This window comes from Musa acuminata, chromosome BXJ1-11, assembly GCF_036884655.1.
Source record: "Musa acuminata AAA Group cultivar baxijiao chromosome BXJ1-11, Cavendish_Baxijiao_AAA, whole genome shotgun sequence".
Lineage (NCBI taxonomy): Eukaryota > Viridiplantae > Streptophyta > Magnoliopsida > Zingiberales > Musaceae > Musa > Musa acuminata.
This window is the reverse complement of record NC_088337.1, coordinates 4339875-4360755: the sequence shown is the minus strand read 5'-3', so window position 1 is coordinate 4360755 and position 20881 is coordinate 4339875. Positions and strand designations below refer to the sequence as shown.

The window sequence follows — 20881 nt, the reverse complement described above, 5'->3', positions numbered from 1 at the left end:
CCAGCCCGATATGTTCCAAACTGTGTGTAAGGTTATCTAAGCTACGATCGAGGTAGAAACACTGAGCCCTTGAGGTGTCACTTGTATGAAGATCAAGATCGGTAAAAGGTTTCCGAACCTGATCTTTTTAATGCTCAAGTTAGTAATATAAGGTGGGTGAGTGTAGTCATAAGTGATAAAAAAAAAATAATCTCTCGTAACATTGAAAATTAGCTCTTATCCATGATAGTGAATAACTAAAATATTCTATGAAATATTCTTTGAGGAGAGTAATATTTAATCATCTTTAACAATCTCAATTTGACTTTTTATCCACTTATGCAACAAAGGTGGAGACAACCTATAATTGCTTGCACAGATGAAGATACATAATGATTGATAATGTCCTCCCTATTAAGTATAATAATAATTTATTATAAATATTTATCTAAATCATAATTATATATGCATATAATTTTAATTAGGAACTTGATAATGTCCCTCTTTTTTTTTTTTTTCTGTTTGTGACACGGATAGTGATATTTTTGTTTAAGATCTTTGAGTTTACATGAAAATTATTAAACATCCTAAAACAGAGAAATAATAGAACGTAATAATAGAAATAACAAAAAATATAAAATAAGTCATTATATCAATTATTTAGAGTAGACTATATGAACTTTCTTATATTGATATTTTTTTCTCACACCAACTTGTTTTATGTTTTCCCCTGCATTGTGCAAAAATCAAATCTACACAAATCGTAATGCTTGATATTTCCCTTACCTAAGATCACCTTACGTCCTTTAACTGATGACACCTTACGTAAGAGTAGGCTCCTCTGCCACCAACACGTGTATTTACCTGTTTGTTCATTGGTCTGATCTTAGCCCGGTCTTCGTTGCATTTCATAACGGCCGTTACCGTCCTTGCCGATTTTTATGATTCTTAACGTTACATGTACATTATGACGCCCGTTATCTTCTACATTTCAGCTTTATTATGCTTGCCGTTCCGTCCCGCTTCATCTGCACGCGACACCGCGCCGCTGCCCTCTCCCTCTCTGCCCGCACTCCAACATAGCCTTCCTCGTCTTTCACCGCGTTCCGTTGCTTGTCGTTCGATCTTTCTGCCCTTCACACCATGTTCAAAAAGTGAGCTTCCCCATTAAACCCAAAATTTCGTCAATGGTGTCTATAAATTTCTTTTCTATTCAAGAATCTGTTGTTTCTTTTTGAGTGGGATCAGGCATCGCTAATCGCGGTGTTACATGTTTCTATCGATCTGCTATGGGTTTTGTTTCTCTTGGTGCCATGAATGCTTGTGATTTTAGGGTTTCCTCCGCCGACGTTTAGTCTCAATTACCTGTCGTGCTGCAGCCGTAAGGCGTTGGGATGTCTGCCAATTTGATTTCTTGGTTGGTATTGGTTGGTAAGCCTTTCATCTTTATATATGGGACGTAGGAGTGTAGGCTTTGTTGATGGGAGGAAAATTGTTTGGTTAGTGGCCTATAATCATAATTATTAACGCAGCTGATGAGTTCTGTGAGGTAGGAAAGTAATGCTGTAACAAAGAGGAGTAGGCCAAACCATCTCTGGGGTCAGGGATCTTTTGAAACATACATAGGAGAAACAAGATTAAGGGGGATTGATTTCTCTGCATCATAACCGTGGTATTGCTGGGCCCTTCCTCAAATTTAGAATGCAGAACATCCAAGGAATCTGTGGCTTGGTCGATTGTTTTATTGGATTTGTTAACTGGGAATGCTGAGCATGCATGGAATGTGATGATTGGTCCATGATTTTAGTATCTCTGATTGTTAAGTGAATTTAGTCTTGGACTTTTATGCATTACTTCTTTGTGGAGACTTTTATTGAGTTGCAAACAATTTTGCTATCTGTGAAAGAACTAAAGAAACGCAGGTTAATGTATTGATATTCATGTAGATCAAGGGAAGGAGAGATTATTAGAGTTATTAAGTGACTGAAAGCTTATAGCTATTAAACAGTTTGATTCAACATCATGAACTTTACTAGCTTGTCGCTGATTGAGGTATATACTTTAAGAGTTAAAAGTAGGTGCTCGATTAAAATTCTATAATAATCTGCAATGTGGAGACAAACTCTTTGCTCTTCATAATTTGCACAATCATGTATTGGTTCAGGGTCCAACTTGGATGAAATAATAAATAATTTTAGGGCACCTTCAAGAACGTAATGTTGAGAATGTTCCCAAGTTTAGGCCTTTTCTAAACCGGATAGTAGATAAACCTATCATAACAGCAGAGACTGAAGTGAAGTGTTAGCATGAAGTCTTATGGTATTGAAAGCTTGACAATAATCATGGCCAAGATTTGCGATTTCGAATTATACCACCCTTACGGGTGGTATGTATCGGTCCACCTGTGAATCAGTCCACGTAGCGGGCGGTCTGCTCAATATAGCGGCCTGGCTACGGCGAGGCTAAGGGAGAATCATCGAAGAAGGAAGAAGAAGAAGGAGAGGGTGTTCGAAGAAGTAGGAAAATTGGGAGAACCTCGGCGCGAACTTGTTTCCATGCCCTTTCTCGATCCCGATCTGGCGTCACCCTCCCTCGACGATCCTGATCTAGGAGGTAACAACTAGGAGAGTCGTAAAGAGGAGGATTTGGAGGCACGGGGATCAAGGGAGGTGGTGGCTAGATCAGCGGAAGAGGCAGCCTCCTTCATTGCCTCATCTGCGACTCTGTGGCCTTCTTCTTCGTCAAAGGCTAGAGACGTCTGCGACCTTCGTTATGTTCTTCGCCGAAAGCGAGAGATGTCTGCAGCCTTTGACGTCTTCGTTGCCTTTTTCGCCAAATGCTGCAGACGAGGCGATGAGGAGAAGAGGAGGCGACATCGCCTAGGTTGCATACGCCTTTTTTAAAAAATATTTTATATTTTTATATATTGATTTTTATATTTTTTATACAAAAATTATATATATATATAGGCGTACCGCTCGGTATAATGTACCGAGCAAAGCTCGATACACCGATATGGTACGAAATTTCAAATCTTGATCAAGGTTTTAACAATGCTAGATGATTGCAGATAGAGAATTCTAATATTGTCACAAGGCTAGATGTCTAGCTTGACCACATTAATAAACAAGTATCCTGATAAATAAGAACCTGATAAATAAGTATCTTACTTCAAGTAAATTTGCCATCTGGGAGTAAGTACTATTATTAAGGGAGTCTCACGGCCCATGGGATATGGCTGCTTGTTCCATGGTCCAATGTGTTATCATTTTTGTTATCCTGCTTCCACTGCCCCTTTTTGACTTTATTGGAGGTTAGAATCCCCAATATTTGAATTGGGAGTAGAACAAGCCTACTGTAGACCATCTATATTATAGTAGGGGTGTAAATGGACCAGAAATGGATAAGAACAATAGTGATATCCACCTTTAATCAGTGCACACAAATGCAGATACAGATAGTCAGTGGGGTGGATGAAGACCATCTATGGATTATATGATGGTTACTGATGCATGTTGATCATTGCACAAATGCAAACACAAACTATATTTTGGATATGAATTTAAATGTTCCAAAATGGATATTGATTTTGATGGATGCTGAAGGAAATTAGATATAATCAACATGCATATGAAGTCAAGTTACTGGACTATTACTAAAACACATTTCGATTTTCGCATACATATAAAATAAATTTTAAAAAACTGAAAAAACTATGCAATCAAGTGATTGGAATATTACTAAGTGACATTCTGTGAATTGCATACATATTAAGTAAATTCAAATAAACTGAAAAAAAAAGCAACAATCAGCATACAACAAAGAAAAAGATTTGGTAGTTGGATTGGCTTAAAAAGTCAATTGAGGCATGAACAAGTAGGTTGCTTATTCACTTTTTATTTTTTCTTATTACTAGGTGTCATACTAGTGTAATAGATTGATTAACATTAGTTCATATATATTTGGACATCCAAATCTGAATCCAAATGTTTTCCAGATATATAAATCCTGATCCAAATTTCAATCTGAGCCGATAGCTATGTAGTATCCATGTGATCCAGGTATTTTTGGATTCAATTGAACATTATGTCATCAATTTTCAAATGAATTGTGCATTGAAGTTTTGTTAAGGCTACAATTCTTTCAAATATAATTTTTTTCCTTTTTTTTGGTGAGGACTAATGGAGCATTACTGCTATAGGCTTGAACCTATTTAGCACTCTTTGTGAGGTTTCTTTGGGCAGTTCTTTTGGTTTAATAGAGGTATAATAGTTGGATAATATTTAGGAGAGATAGTAGAGGATTTAGAAGCTAAATTTGGCTATGGAATCATTTTAATGAATAGATTCTTGATATGCCATGCTCTATATTTCAACCTTCCTTGACCTTTCCTCTGATCTTTAAAAAAGGACCCCTGGGAATCTTGCTTTAGATGTACTTTTATATATGGAATACTTAGCCATACATTTCCAGATAGAGCTATCATATTGAATACAATCTATGAGATAATCTTGATGACTTTTTGAGAAAATTAATAACCTATAATGATTAGTGGAGATTATAATACTGCCTTTCTACTTGATGATATCTCTATATCCATACAGGGATTATATTTTTATTAAGTTAAGATGGTCTGGGGTATGATCATTCAGAACACGAACATTCTATGTCATGGTATGGGCTAAGGTACATGGTACACCACTATGATTGATTTTTTTATTTATAAAAAAGTTGATTATTTTTTAATTATGAATCACTTTGGTAACTTGGTATATCAGGTAAGATATTTTAATCTTACTAAGTGTCAACCGTGCATTTAATTGGTTCAAAAACAATGGTGGTTGAAGAGCTGAAAGCTATAAACTCATTGTTCTTTTAAGGGTGCTCTTGTTTTTTGCTTTTCTTGAATGGATTTCAGAGTATGTATGGCATTTCATTTTATTTATCTTTTGCTTATAATCTCTATAAAACTAAATTTATGCTTATTTTTAGTTAAGAAATTCATGTTTATTGAATCGTATATTGCTGACTGAAATAGCATTGTTACTCCAATCTCCAAATGTTTTGAAGATTCTCCTTTGAGGATATATCTGCACAAAACCAAGTGAAGGCATCCGTACAAAGGAAGATTCGTCAAAGCATTGCTGATGAGGTTTGCAGTTCTCTGTTGTGTTGAAGCTTCTCCAATATGTTTCCTTTTTCTGCAGTGCAACTATTATATACCATGTTCTTTGGTGGTATTATATATCTCCTTGTTCTTTGTTATAATTTTATCTGATATTCTTACTCCATTAACAGTACCCTGGTTTTGAACCTTTATTAGATGACATACTACCAAAAAAGGCACCACTGATTGTTGCAAAATGGTTAGTATAATATTTTTGCTTATACATTATTTTAATGGTTGATGATGTCAAGAGAAAGGATCATGTATAGTTCTACTTGTTGCTATACTATTGCATCTATATCATGTCTTGCTACTTAAGCTGACTTAGATAATTATACTTATCATTGATTTCCATTTACTTGTATTATCATTTTAGCTAATTGCTTCACATTAACATATGCCTTGTTTTTGTTTGGCTAACATTGAAACATCTTTAAGGTTGTTCTATCCAAGGTTTGCCATTTCAGGTATCGGATCTGTCTCGGAGATTTGTCAAGCTGGTATGTACCAATCCGTACTGATGTACCGACACATGGTATACCAAGTGTCGGTGTTTAGGAGAGAAAGAAACAGAGGGAGAAGAGGAAGGGATGGTGGAGGAAGGAGGAAGAAAGAGGAAGCGGTGGAGGAGGATGAAGGACGAGGAAGAGGAGAAGAGACATACCAAAGAAGTGATTAGGGCAAATATCTTGCATGGTGGTGTGCAATGTGGTCGCAGCAAGCGGAGGTTGTCAATAGCTACCTGTGTGAGAAGCGGCGATTGTAGCATCAGTTGTGTGGCAGTGTGCAATGTCGATCGTGGCAAGTGGAGGTCGTGGTGGTGAGAAGTTGCAGGCTTGCAACACCAATCATGTGAGATGTGGAGGCGATGCGGAAGTGGGATTTAGGGTTTTCCACTTTTCCTTTTATATGGACTGGACCGGGGTGGGTTCGCATATCAGTCAGCGTTTGGACTGATATGTGCCGCCCGTTTTGTATCAGTCCGGGTGAAATGGAAGACTCTGGTTCTATCTTTATGCAATCCCTAAAAGATTACGGCTGCAAAGAAGGTTTTACTATCTAGGCAAAGAGGAAGACTTAAATATGAAAATCTGTAGGAATCTTTTGTAGTGCAGAATGAATATCTAAATTTCAATTTTTTCCAGTGATTCAGGTAATTTGGCAAACACTTGTTGTTTAAGAATTACAACAAGCACTGGGAATTTAAAATACAGGAAGAAAAAGCAGTTTCAAGCAACCAAGCATGAAAAAGGAAAAAGAAGATTCATGAACTGTATAAAATAGGACATAATCTAGTCTGTTTTTCTTTATCTTAAGTTATCTTAACATGGCCGATTTACCAACTCCAACTGGACTCCTAATCCATATCTCAAAAATTCAATACAATAATAAAGAAAATTCGTTAGAGAATACTATTATGAAGCAAACATAAATCAGAGTTTCTTGTTGGAATAGCTCATGCCAAAGTCGATGCATTGATTTCCACTTTATCCTTTTACAACAGATCTTGTTCTTAATAGTGGCTCTCTCTGCCTTGAATATTTGTGTTGTCCGTATATTGGATTTTACATGGATTGGGTCTTTTGACTTTGATAATTTTCTAATTTAGTTTGTATTTCAGATAACTTCTGTGTTCACTGTTAGAAGTAAAAGAGTTCCCCTTTTTAATACTGTTCTCTCGCTTGTCAACTTCGTTATATTATCATTTTGAAACATTGACTGTTTCGATTATTAAAATGAATTTCTTTATTTGATGAAAGTTATGACTATTTTTGTCTAAATATGCATGCTACCTTATTGCTGATCGCCAATCATTTGGAGTTCTAAACTAAATTCAAGTGCGCTAGTGCATTCCCTTATCATTCCTTTCCTTTTCTTCATCTAGTCAGAATCATCTCAATCTTGTGCTGGTGAATAGTGTACCACTTTTTTTCAACATTCGTGATGGACCTTATATGCCAACATTGAGGCTTCTTCATCAATGTAATGTATCACTTGTACCATTTTACCTTTCAAGTTTTGCAGCTTAGTTTTTGGTCCCTGGGTATATTACGTAAAGAACATTCCTGTTGCATGAATGTTTTAGCTAATTATAAAATCATCTAACTTGGATCCATATATCCTTTATCTTGTTAAATATGGCTAGTCAAATACCAATCTTCTAATTGGTATTTATTATGGAATCAATAATGTTCCATTATGAACCATGGACACTTCAAAGTACTTGTTTGTATGTCCATGTTGGACCATCTTTTTTATTGGATAATTGAAAAGTATATAAGAACAGGTCTATCTTTTTCACATATTTATTTCCATGTATAGCAAATTTGTAAAACTTGATATTATCTGCTGTTTGGTATATCAAAATTTTGACATATTGTTCATGTGGATCCAACTATTTGATATCAGCTCCATGGATCTTTTCTTGCCATCTAACTTTGTCTAGGAGTTATGACAACAATACTAGTCAAACTAGGAGTCATCAAATCTCTTTTTATCATTTCTTAGGAAGTTTCTCTTGCACCGCTATTCTGATTTCTTGACTGATACATCTATAGATATCTATGAACACGTTGGTACAATCCTAAATAAGTTTCTCTCGTTTTATACTCAAATAGAAGTTAGAACTATCCTTGATTCTTCTCAAATGTGGTCATTCCATATTCTATCTTTTCTGGTAGCCTTATACATCTATTTCAATATCCTCATCTTAGTGACACTAACTTTCATATGCATTGTTTCAAAGCTACCCAATATTATGATTGTGAATTTATTTACTTTATTTATGGATTTAATTATTTTGCAATGATTTTCTATTTATGTAAATAATTATTCTTCTTCTTTGAAGTTACATGTATGACAATTATAAAATTGTATAAATTGTTATAATTGCATCTTCATGTATAAAACTTGCCAATATGTAAAAGATACATCTATAATGTCATGTCCTATTCTACAAAGATTTTTCATGTTAGCATGTTTATTTCTGCCCTTATCCTGTGCCCAAGGATGTTACTGGGATAGATCCATTCATGATCAGAATCTATCAAGGAATGCAGAATCCACATCCAGATTCAAGCCTAATAATTATCTAAGTGGGTTCAGAGTTTGGATTGGTTATCGGATATAAGATTACTACCATTATGGATTGAGAAATCATACCTGATCTGATTACTCAATGCCTCCAGTTCTAGGACCCAAACCCACTTTATTGGGTTAAACTTAAGTCAGATAAGCAGGTAATTGTGGTCCACTGATGCTCTACCATGTTCATGTCCATGGTTCATAGATGCCACACCATCCCTGATAGTATGTGATCCTGCAGAAGTTGAAAAGGAGTGCTTCTCATGTATCATTTCTATCTAAACATGGTATTATAACTGCATAATTATTGTTTTTCTTCTTTTGCTCTTGAAATTTTACTCTTTTCAGATCCAGACATAATGAAGAAGTTTCAAGTAGATAGAGGTGCTATCAAATTCGTCCTGTCAGGTGCAAACATAATGTGTCCTGGTCTCACATCCCCTGGTGGTGCATTGGATGAGGAAGTATTGGAGGAAACCCCTGTGGTACTCTCTCATCTAGCATGGTCATATTTATCTCAGTATAAATAATAAGAATTAAAACTTATTCAGTAGGACCAGCATTGAGATTTGTCTAATTGTAAATCTTGACCAAGTTCTACTATTTGTCTACTTGGAAACTCTGTTATTACCATTGACTATAGTGCTTGCGGTCATATCTTATGTACCATAGAACTATTGGCATGGTATAGAGGCATGCGATGTCACTGTTCTTTATCATGTCTGTGCATGCTGGTGTGGACCATTCTGTGCCTGTGCACAGTAAACATGCCTCAAAATTGCATTCATAGGTCCATACGTATGACCATGACATATCAATGCATAATGTTGAACAATATGGTTGTCATCCCTTGCCAGCCTGTGATTGGCATGGGATCAGCATTGGAGTACTTACTGTCCTTAATTACGTGGGTTACAACTTTACTAATTCGGCACATTAGTGAGTACTCTTGTACAAATGGAAAATTGGAAGTGATTGTGCAGAAAAATAGACAGCAGTATTTGAGAATACATCTTAGATTAAATGCACTTTCTATGGACCAATCTTCACTGCAAACTATGATCTGATTTAGTATCTGGTTTTTTTAGCTTGATATTCAGTTGTTTAAGTTTTCTTTTCAGGCAATAATGGCTGAAGGAAAGCAACATGCATTGGCTATTGGGTATACAAAATTGTCAGCAAAAGACATGTGAGTTTTCTTGTGTTTTTCCTGTTGCTTTCAGTGGTAGAAGCTATATGGTAGGAAATTACACCTTTGCGAACTGCTAAATCCTCATCTCAATAGTGTGTCTGTCTCTCTTGAACCTTTTATTTGTAACACCAAATCTCCATTGGAAGTTGTAAAATCCGTGCAGATTGATTGTTAGTCAAACTAAGGGGTAAAATTGGAAATTGAAATATCTGTTTCACGTGGTAAAGATGGTTTTAGTTGCTATTATGGCATCTATATATATGGTTGAAACAAATCACCTTAGATTTGTATCCCAGAACATTAAAATGTTCCTAGTAGACCAGAAATTAAGTGATTGGTTTCTTCTGAGTGTACCAAAGGCAGCAGATTGTTATCTTATATGCAAATGTCTTGCTTTCTTATAGATCGCAGAGCAGTATTAATTGGTAGAAACCGATCACTTTGGAGTTGTGTTCAAGGCCTTTTTTTGAAAGGAAAATATTATTAAAGACTAACCTGGGGTTATAAACTTGAGCTACACGAGGGTCAGTAGAAGACCAAAACAATGGAAAGCTTATAGTTCTCCCAAAATTGGCAAGCCGATAGGCCACGTCATTTGTGGCCTTGGAAACATGGACCACATAGAGAAATAATAGCAAAATTCATAGAGAAAGATCTAAAACCAATCACTTATAATTGTGGATGTGAACATCAATGTCTTATCTGTTATTTTTTTTTATCAATTATTACACCTTATTTGTGAGTTCAGAGTTCAAAAAAAATGCAGTAGCTGAAATAGTCGTTAAAAAGCTGAAACCATTCAATCTAGATTTGTCGTCAATGCCATTGAAAGGCATTGCCAATATTTTCTGGCTTAATGGCATGTGTAATTAGATTTTCTGCAGAAATTCAGTCGGTAAGCAAGTGAGCATTAGTGCCACCATGCAAAGCAGTCAAAACCTAACTTTCAAAATCTGTGGTCTTTGCTTGTTCTATTTTGTAGCATGTAATGTTAGGATGTGATTATTTGCTGTTGGTGCAGAAAGACTGTCAACAAGGGTATTGCAGTTGATAATATGCACTATCTGAATGATGGCCTTTGGAAGGTGTGCTTTCTTCATTTCTTTTCTTTTGTTGAAATAAAAAAACATTTAAAAAGTTCCATGCTGTCTTCCTATACAAGATCTTATTCTTTTTCATGTTATGTTGTTCCTTCACGTAGATATATGAGATACTTATTCTTCCATCATAGTCTGTTCGTGAAAATTTAGGGAATGTAGCTCTTCCTTGTGAAATTTGGCTGTCTTTGATGCACTGGACTTGCACCTTTGCTTCTGTCTAAGAGACACCATTATCTACAAGTTCACCTCGACCAAGCCTGTCAACCAAAAAACTAGTTGCATCTTCTGTATAATAATACCTGCATACATTCTTGTTTGTAGAGCTGATGGGTCTGCATGAGCTGTGTTATCAAATGCTAAGTAATAAAACATGCAGAATGATGCTTGTAATAATTAATCTATATTGTTGTACATTTGATTTGAGAAAAGATTATATATAGCATTAGATTTTCAGTTTTATTTCAATGCCTGTTTTTATGAGTTTTAAGATTCTCTTACGAGCCCTAATTTTCCTTGTTACAGATGGAACGTTTGGAATGAAGGAAATGACTCGAATTATGTTTCCAGTCACAAAAATCCAGGCAAACTTTTTATTCTAGCTTGTAACTTTCTCCCCCAATAGCCAAAGTAATCAATCACTTCATCAAATCTAAATAGTGTACATTGTAGAAGCAACTTGCAGCTCTAAAGGGAGGGAGGGAGGGAGGGAGGGTGTTGGAAGCTACTTGTAGCAGCTTAGTACTAGAGAGTGTTTTGAATATATTAGTCAATCATTAGCATGTAACTTTTTATAAGACCGTATTGTAGATTTATTGTCACTTTTATTTCTAGTATTTGGAGACATGCACCTAAAATAATCTTCTTTGTAGCCTTTGGTCTGGTTGATCTTGGCTAACCGAGAGTGGGGATAGAGCTTGTCTTTATTTATACTTAATAGAGTTGAATGTAATAATAATCCATGATGGTTCTTTTAATCTTATAGCAATCACATCTAACATCGCTACCAAATTTTCAAAGTAACAAAAAGAATATTTATGAAATTAATTTTCATAGTTTCACTAATTTACAAATGAAAATTCATGAATTATTACAATATTTTGTACGGTACCCAAATCATCGAGTCAAAATTAACATCGGATAGCAAATGGTGGAATTGTTAAAATATTAAACTAAATTTTATGTTAAATAAATATTCAGATTTGAGAAGATTGGTGAAGAGTACCCGTCATCCTATCCAACGGATTAAATCTCACCATCGTACTGTAAATACCCAATCTCTGCTAATGAGCAATGCAAACACCGTCTCGAAGAAAAACGATGCTTTGGGAGCCGGAGCGCTAAAACCCTACGAGCTAGGAGGGAGAAGCAGCGAGCGGTCATGGTGATCAAATTCGATACCCTCATCTCGACTCAATTGCCTGAAATTCTTCCCTCTTCTCTCATTCGGGATCCCTCCACGTCCTTGGTTCGATTCAGGGAATCGATCTCGTCGCCGGCGGCCGGAGCAAGAAGGCGAGGGGCACGGCCCCGATGTCCGACGATGTCTACCTCATGCTCCTCGTCAAGGTCACATAGCTCTTATTGTTCGTCTTTGGTTGATCTGAGCCCTCTCTCTCTCTCACGCACACTCATAGACAGAGAAATTCTCACATCAGATCTGAAATTGAACTGGTGGATTGGTTTGTGTTCTTTGTTGGATCAGCTCTACAGGTTCTTAGTGCGAAGGACGGGAAGCAAGTTCGATGCGGTGATAACTGAAGAGGCTTTTCATGAGCAAGATCAATAGGCCGCCAATCTCCCTCAAGAGGCTCGTTACTTTCATGAATGGAAAGGTTGGGCCTTTCCTATCTGTTGCTTTTCTCTCTAGATTTTCTGGGATTCGGGTGGATGTTGTGATTGGAACCCTCCTAATTCATTTGATTTGGACCAGGACGATAAGATTGCTGATTGTTGTGGTTGTTGGGACGGTGACTGACGATGAGAGGGTCTATGAGGCTCCGGCGCTGAAGGTGACGGCTTTGAGGTTCATGGAGACCGCAAGGGGCTAGGATTCTGAAGGCTGGCGGGGAATGCTTGACTTTTGATCAGCTTGCTCTTCGAGCTCCATTTGGGCAAAACACGGTATATACACAGCACTTACCTCCTTCTTCTATTGCCTTCATTTCTCAAATCATTCTATTGGCTTCTCTAAAATCCTGAGTGGTTTTGATGATATTTTATGTGCATAGGTGTAACTGAACTAGTATCTACTGAATTATAAGAGAAATTGTTTTCTGCTTATGGTCACTCTGTTGGAGACCAAGATGACCAATCTATAAATGCATGGGAGGACAACTGTGTGGGGTAGCTGTTGGATGATCATGGTATTATTGCAAATCAGTTTATTCATATCAAAATGTAGCATGACCAGACAAGTGTTTACAAAGTTGATATGCTATATATTACCAAAATATAACATGATCATCCACGAATAATGTAGTATCAATATATGGCATGGTCATCAACATTACATTGAGCCTATCCTCCACATGGACTAAAGCAAGGAATGATTGATTCTGAGACAGGAGCGTGAAATTGAGATATATATGCAGGGGGGCAGGGAGGTAAACTGAGCATGAGAAAATGAGATAGATAGAGAGAGAGAGATTACAGGGGTACAGTGTAGGTCAATGAGACAGTGAGTGATGAGTTTGTGGACTATCATCATTTTCTAGCTACAAAGAAGGATTGAGATACAAAGTCCAAAATTCCTTTTATCTGGGCACTAATTATTTCTTAAAAGTCCAAAAACAAGTTAACCTGTTCACTCAAGTATTTAACATATTTGTATGGCCTGATAATTTTAAATTATAGGTTAACCTCTTTAACCGAAACATATGGATCTGTTGGTTAAAGAGACCATTAGGTCTGAATATCTGCTATGTGCATAGTGTAGAGTCTGCTAATGCTAAAAACAGCATAAGTGAACCCAAATCTTTGTCACTGTTCTATATTCAATATATACCATTATTGAGGCTGCTTTGACCATTACTTAGAGCAATGTTAAAAGTAAACAATTCCATCATGCTCATTCTGATAAAATCAATCTTGAATCCCCTTGTTTTATGCTCCATTCAGCATGGTTTCTGACTTGCATATTCTTTAAAAGGAAACTCTCTGTTTTGGTTCCTTGAAAGCAAAACATTGCAACAGGAAAGGAGTTTTGTTTGCTGAAGGAACAATATTTGGAACTAGAACTGCACAGGTTGCAAAATCCAGATCTCACACCCTGTTTTCAGTGTTTTGTTTTAATTTTTAAAATTATGAAAACTATAAAGTTTTCTCTGATAAGTTATAAATGCTTTTGACAGAACACAAAAAAATCTTAAACAAACATGTTTAATTCTCGGTTTTGGAGATTTGTTCAGAAAATAAAAATGATGCTAGGGATTACTTAAGTTTCTGATAACTTCTGGAAAAGGAAGATAAAAAATGGTTATTAAATGGTATAGAAGTGATACATAAAGTTCTGAAAATCCTCTCTTGTTTATCCTCTCAGTTTGGTGGCTTCAATTTGTTATTCAAAGTCATTGATTAAAGATTTTCTCCTAGAGGTTCTACTCATGTTCTTTTCACACTTGAGGTTGAACATCAGGCTTATAGTCGCATTTAGTTAGATGTTTCTTATGAATATAGCAGCTTATTTTTCATCATATATGAACATAATGGAATAGTTTGACTATTAACTACCTAATCATGAATCTAGTTTTAGATTGTGTAATCTTATCGACCTGTTATTAGGTGCAAAACTTGATGCTTTATCATATTCATTGCTGTTCAGACCGTTTCTTATTTGTGCTCCAGTCAAATGTCTATTGTGTGTGAATGTGCTTTTTAAAATTATATTTAGTTATGATTATCTGATGAATTGTTGCTTACCTCATTGTTGGAATTTGTTAACCTTAGCATTATGCAAATTACTTCTCTTTCCTCATTGTGCAACCAGTATATGTACCTGACATGTAAAATTATGTAAAGCAAATATGGAAAAGAATAGCTTGATTGTGTTTCTCGGAATTTAGTTTAATGTTATATACAGGTACTCCTTCGGGGTCCAAAGAATGCAAGGGAAGCTGTGAAGAACTTTGGTAAGGCACCAGGAGTTCCACAGGATTTCGGGTTTAAGTGAGGTCATCTCGTTCATGTTACTTCTTTGTCATTACTAAATGCTGCTGTTGTAGCATTAAGGGTTTACTATTATCATCAGAGTAGACATTTTGTTTGAACAAGTACCATTTTAAGAAGCCTGATAATTTTAGCTGTTAACTAATTTTGGTCCAAGGCATCACATTTATTTGATCTGCCATTTGAATCCAGATGGTTCTGTATACATTTAGCTCAGTGAGTTTTCCAACAACGCTGCACAAGGATGAACATCACCGTGCCGAACCTTAATCAATGTGCCTCGGTAAGCCAGCAGACTTCGTGATTCTTTATATAGCTGCATCTATTCAACGGTGATGAACAAATATTTCTTTATATAGCTGCTGCCATCTTCACATGCATCTCCTTTTCTTTTCTGTTGTTGGAGTAAAGCTGGCATATTAGAATTTTTATTGATGGTCAAAATGGCTGTAGAGCATAAAGCAGGCAGAAAGTTATAGCTTGCATTTAATGCTTCATAGCTTATATATCTAAGTAATCGGACTACTGAACAATTACCTGCTTTTACAATAATAGAATTTGTAAATACAAGCTGCAAAACAGCTTGATCGAAATTGCCAATATATGATTTATGATATAGGATGAGTGATAGATTTTTTATTTTCTATAAAGAGGTAGAGAGAAAAGAAAAGAGATAATAATAGAATGATAATTGAAAAAAAAAAAGGATAACTATTAGGACGATGGCATCATACCATCGGAAATATAATCATGATTTTGTACCGCTCATCTGTAAGTAGAAAAAGAACATGATACATGCATTATAATGTTCTACTCTTTTTATATACTCAAGTACAAGAATAAAAAAATATAAAATAAAAAAATTACAATCATATCAAATCAAATATGTGATCTATTTATTCCTAAGATATATTCTCGACTTGATTTGAAAGATATTTTTTCTTAGTTTCACAACATTATTAGAGGTGAATCTTTAAAATCTTGGATCAATAACGAATTTGATTTTCTTCACTCTTTTTTTTTCATCTTAAATAAATATTGTCATCTGACACCTTATGACATGCAAGACATCTCTAACTAATAAAATTTATTTAAATAATATATAAACTAAACTGCTCGAGAACTCATCCTGAGTTCATAGCTAAACCAAAAGAAAACACAGATAATAAAAAATATATAAATCTAATGTAGGAGATGATAAAGAGATAGAGAGAAAAAAAAAAGATAATAATATAGAAATAATAATAAAAAAAGATAACTACTATACTCACTTTGGCATAAGAAAACACAATAAAAAAAATATAAATCTAATGTAGGACTTTGATGATAATGAGATAAAGAGAGAAAAAAATAATAATATAAAAATAATAAAAAAAGAGAATTACTATACTCGCTTTGGCATAAGAAGTAAACTCCAAGACCTTACACCTTCGCATGTATCAGAAAAAAACTATGATTCATCTCTAATTCATGTATTAAAATATTCTAACCTCTTTTTATAGACTTGGGTATAAGAATAAAAAATATTAAAAAATATAATCGTATAAAATCAAATATATAATCTGTTCCTTATTTTGAAGAAAATAATATTCTTGACTCGAAGAATAATTTTTCTTTATTCGATGATAATATTAATCCATAGACTTCAATATTAAATAGAGATGAATCCTTATAATCTTCCATCAAGATTTACAATTTTCAGTCAATAATGAATTTAATTTATTTACTCTTTTCTACATTTGTTTTTTTCATTTTGAATAAATACTATCATTTGATATCAAATAACATATAAACCAAATTACTCGTGCCTTGATACAGCTAAGTTCCTCTCCCATTTTCTTTTTTGTGGGATTGCTCTTAGGAAGGTTGCTATGAAACAGCTAAGTTTCTCTCCCATTGTGTTTTCGTGTTTTTTGGGATTGCTCTTAGGAAGGCTGCTATGATACAGCTAAGTTCCTCTCCCATCGAAGCATTTGCCATCGTTGTTTTGGCAAACTGGAGCTGCCCACCGATTTGAGCTACACCCACCTCCCACTTCAATCCGTACAATAACTGCGGAGGCACCTAACAAGCGATGACAAAGTGGGGGCAGTCTTAGCTCGTTGAAATGATGTGCTTCCAGTTTCTGGCAGCACAGGAATGGTCAACTTCTCCGCTAGACTATTATGTTCTTGTCCAAAAAGCTGCGAAATCTCAATTTAGAGACGAGCATGGAATTAAAACGACCGCAACTTTACCAGTCCAAATGCTAAAAGCATTCAGATCAATCTACCGTATGAAAAATACATTGAGAATGATGATGCCACAAGACCATATTTTAAATATAGAAAAGGAATTCTGATCAATTATGATTGTGAATCTCTTCCAGCTGCTGCCATTGTTCTACTTTATTTACCTACCTTTGTCCCTGCTTCTCATGCAGTTGCATTGAACGCTAATTAGGCTTTTGATGCGAGAAGCAGTTCAACCTTCTATCAGAATGATGGTGAGTTTTTGGTGTTCATTCGAACTGCATGTATCCATAGAGGTAGAGCGAAACAGAATGCAGCAATTCCTTGACTTGGGAATAATGAAAGATCACATGGAAGAGTCTCTAACACAAAAGCAACAACAGATCAACCAACAGAGCAGGAACAGTATCCTGAAATCCTACTCTTCCCGACTCGGAAGAACCACGACAAACCTCAGAGATGATGAAATGTACAACACAGCGCTTGAAGAGATGACAGCAATCATATATTACGGACCATATGATGTTGGCAGAATGTCCTCAAAGCTCCAAAGCATCTCCATGCCCGAGGAGACCGGCGGGTTACACACTTCCGTTGCACTCCCTGTGATCCCCACCTGCGCCGCCTCTGGTTCCTTGTCCGGCGCTAACGATGCTTCGGCGGCAGAACCGCCCTCCATGTACGGGATCCCGAAGAAGTTCATGTAGCACTCGTAAGCCATGAGCTCCTCCGACAGCCTCCTCACCTCGGCGTCGCCGCCGTCCGCCAAGGCGGGGAATTTTTCCAGCTTGGGTTCCATGGAAGTGCGGGCGAGGTTACAGGGGACGGACTGGTCGACCTCGCCGGGCTGTACCTCGTTGGGGAAGTTGACCTTGGCTTTCTTGCCGCGGATGCGACGGGCCTCGCGGTCGTAGGCGCGGGCGGCCTCCTCGGCTGTGGCGAAGGTGCCGAGCCAGACGCGGACGCCCTTCACGGGGTCGCGGATCTCCGCTGCCCACTTCCCCCAGGGTCGCTGCCGTATCCCCCTGAACAGGTTCTTCCTCTCCCGCTTCCGAGGCACTGCGCTAGCAAAAGACGCCATCAAGACGCCTCCTTTCATACAACAATGAGAGAGAGAGAGAGAGAGAGAGAGAGAGAGAGAGAACCTTTGTCCTGAGCAGGGACATGGAGGGGTGCGTCGGAGTTGGGCCAGAGGTCAGACGCGGAGAGGAGGTTGTCAGGGTTAGGGCGGCGGCGGTGCTGGTGGTTGCGGGAAGGGATGAAGTCGGAGATTATGGCACCTCCACACATCTTTGCTGTTCGGCTGGCTGCTATGCTTTTCCTACTTAGCTTGCTTGGAAGATGGAATTTTATGAGAAGGGAACGAGTGTCGAAAGAAGGAATAAGGCCGCTGCCTTCGTGAACGATAGGAAAGGAGAGTAGATGAATGCAGAGTAAAGCAATAGACAGAGGAGAAGAGGCCGTGGTTGGGGGTCTACTTATATACGAGACATGGACGCGCTGATGGCGGCGCTACTGGCGAAACGAAGGATTGCATTGAATGGTTAGATTGCGCGTGGACCAGTTTAAGTGGCGATCTGGGCTGTTGACCAGTGTACAGAGCACGACTTTGAACGATCTTTCCACCCAAGCCTGCCATTTTATAATAAGCTATCCATCTTCCTTCCTTAGCTGATGACAACCTCAACAAACTAATCTATATGTTCATCTCCACTGGGATCCCGAGCGCGACACCGACGGCGCCGAACCAACCGCACATAGAATCTTCCGCCGCCGTTTCTAGGACTTCTTTAGATCTTTTCCTAGATTTTGAGCACTTCTTTTAGACCAAAGAGGCTGGCTGAGAAGAGTCGTACATCGCATGTGACTTTGCTCGTACATCGCAAGGGATTTTGCTCATTGGACACTGTCACAGTAATTTCCTTATATAATATTCTAAACATTTTTCGTTATCGTTTTCATCCTACCATAAAATCCTGCACATAACCTCATCACCTCCACCCCATTGTGCTCGGACACCTCAATATGATCGCCTTCGCTCTACCCTATCATACGAGTATTCATCCCCTTCATAAGGCCCCATCACTCCTTTGTTGCTTTCACCTGCCATTGTCACCTTTGTCTTATCGTGAAATTGCATCACCTTTATATGGTCTATATAATCTTAGGTGAAGAGAAAAGAAACAGAAAAATAAAATAAAATCACAGTGGAGTTTGATAGTGGGATGAAAATGATTATGATAGGACGAAAGTGATCACACGAAAGACAATAAGTTGACGGATGACGACGATAAGAGATATTTATGATATTACAAGAAATAATGATATCAAATGGAAAGAATGATAATTAGAAACACTTTTCGAGAAAAGTCTGAAAAGAAATTTTATGAAAAGTCACCCAAACAATGGTAACCAAGCAAATAATATGAATAATATGTTTATCACATCGAGGAAGAACAACGAACACGAAATCAAAATTTTCTCTTGCAATTAAATTCTTGACGACCGCAAGACAACATATTAGTTTGGGAAACAGGTTGTGATTTATCATATGAAATTAAATGTCTCAATCTAAAACATAAAATTTGAATATGTATAGTATGGAACTATGCATTTCGTCAAAAGAATCATATACATATACATATGTTACGCATGAAATTTATTTCCATTGATGCAAATCCAATCATGTATATTTGAGATGGCAAACCTATCCATCAAACAGAGAAAAGAGTATTATAATAGCGGACTGAGAGGTTCAGCTGCCTCACCAACTTTCATAGTTAAATGTTATTTCTATATAAATATTTCTTTTATAAAAAGTGCTGCCACACTATAATTGATGGATAAAGCAAAAGAGTGTGAACTGTACAAGTCCACAAGTATTGTCATGAATTGTTTGCTTTGCTTAGAGTACAAGTCGATTTTGATTGTTGATGAAGCATTTGACATGATGCATATAACAATAATTAATGTGGTAATGACACTAAGAATATACTAAGTTGAAGCTGAATGAAGCGCTTACGATAGGCACACACCACAGTAGACAAATGAGGGTGTTTTCTTAAAATGATGAAACCGGGATTCGATCTTGCGATAAATTGTCAAAGGATTGGCACATAAGTCTTATTATCGAATATATTAAGGAATATTTCTCACTAATAGCACAATGATATTTAGACATAAAGTTGTTTAAAGTAAACTAATATAATCATCACATAATATTTTATAGTAGTCCTCTCCTATTATACTAAAAATTTTTCACCGGGTCAATTCTAATTGAGAGTAAGAGTAATTTCACTTCATACACTCTAGGTAAGCTTGTATTGGAGCTTGATGAACGGTCTTGACACATCCTCACGTCGTCCACCTTTGAGATCAAATGCTAAATCTCGCTCTTCTCTCTCGATTTCATCATGGAACCTAATCATAAATTTAATCATGAGATCTTTACCTTATTACTAGATGGGGATGCAGCACCATGCCATCAACGATGGCAAATGACTTAGAACAAACCCAAGCTATCATTGGTCACCCTCCTAAGATATTGCCTACCTTAGCCACAATAAACGAGGGGCAAAAGTGGACGAACTAGGGTGGAAGCTATAAATAAAGATGCAACGATAATAACGACCTAGGATGGAGATGACAAGCAAGTACAAGAGCGGAGACTACGGACAAAGGCACAATGATAGTGCTTAAGATAAATTATCAAAACCCTTTTCAGTTAAACTAGTAATTGATTCATTCACAAATGAAAGTTCTGACATATAAGTCTTATCATCAAATATATTAAAGAATGTTTCTCACTAATAGCACGACACATTTAAACACAAAGTCATTTGAGGTTAACTAATGTAATCATCACATAATATTTTATAGTGGTCCTCTCCTATTATACCAAAACTTTTTGGCTAGATTAGGTCAGTTCTAACCGAGTATTGGAGTAACTTCACTTCATACACTC

General features: G+C 36.7%; 2 protein-coding genes and 1 pseudogene across 3 annotated transcripts; 2 read left to right on the top strand and 1 right to left on the bottom strand.

The window, feature by feature from the left end:
* Positions 1–998: 998 nt before the first annotated feature.
* LOC103970469 (uncharacterized) lies at positions 999–11496 on the top strand. 2 transcript variants are annotated; one of them, XM_018820998.2, is made up of 8 exons: positions 999–1133; positions 5050–5131; positions 5278–5345; positions 7032–7129; positions 8579–8715; positions 9352–9419; positions 10444–10507; positions 11045–11496. In XM_018820998.2, exons 1-8 carry the CDS (start codon positions 1123–1125, stop codon positions 11060–11062), a joined length of 546 nt encoding a protein of 181 aa, XP_018676543.2. In that variant the 5' UTR covers positions 999–1122; the 3' UTR covers positions 11063–11496. The 2 variants fall into 2 exon arrangements, with proteins under 2 accessions (XP_018676543.2, XP_018676544.2); XM_018820999.2 differs by lacking the exon at positions 5278–5345 and having other exon boundaries at positions 7036–7129.
* An 88-nt stretch (positions 11497–11584) lies between these two features.
* LOC103970468 (large ribosomal subunit protein eL18x-like) lies at positions 11585–14827 on the top strand (annotated as a pseudogene).
* A 2387-nt stretch (positions 14828–17214) lies between these two features.
* LOC103970467 (ethylene-responsive transcription factor ERF071-like) lies at positions 17215–18463 on the bottom strand. Its single transcript, XM_009384249.3, has 2 exons — positions 18063–18463; positions 17215–17976 (listed from the first exon to the last, which is right to left on the bottom strand). The coding sequence occupies exons 1-2, from the start codon at positions 18205–18207 to the stop codon at positions 17426–17428; spliced, it is 696 nt and encodes a 231-aa protein (XP_009382524.2). The 5' UTR covers positions 18208–18463; the 3' UTR covers positions 17215–17425.
* Positions 18464–20881: the final 2418 nt, after the last annotated feature.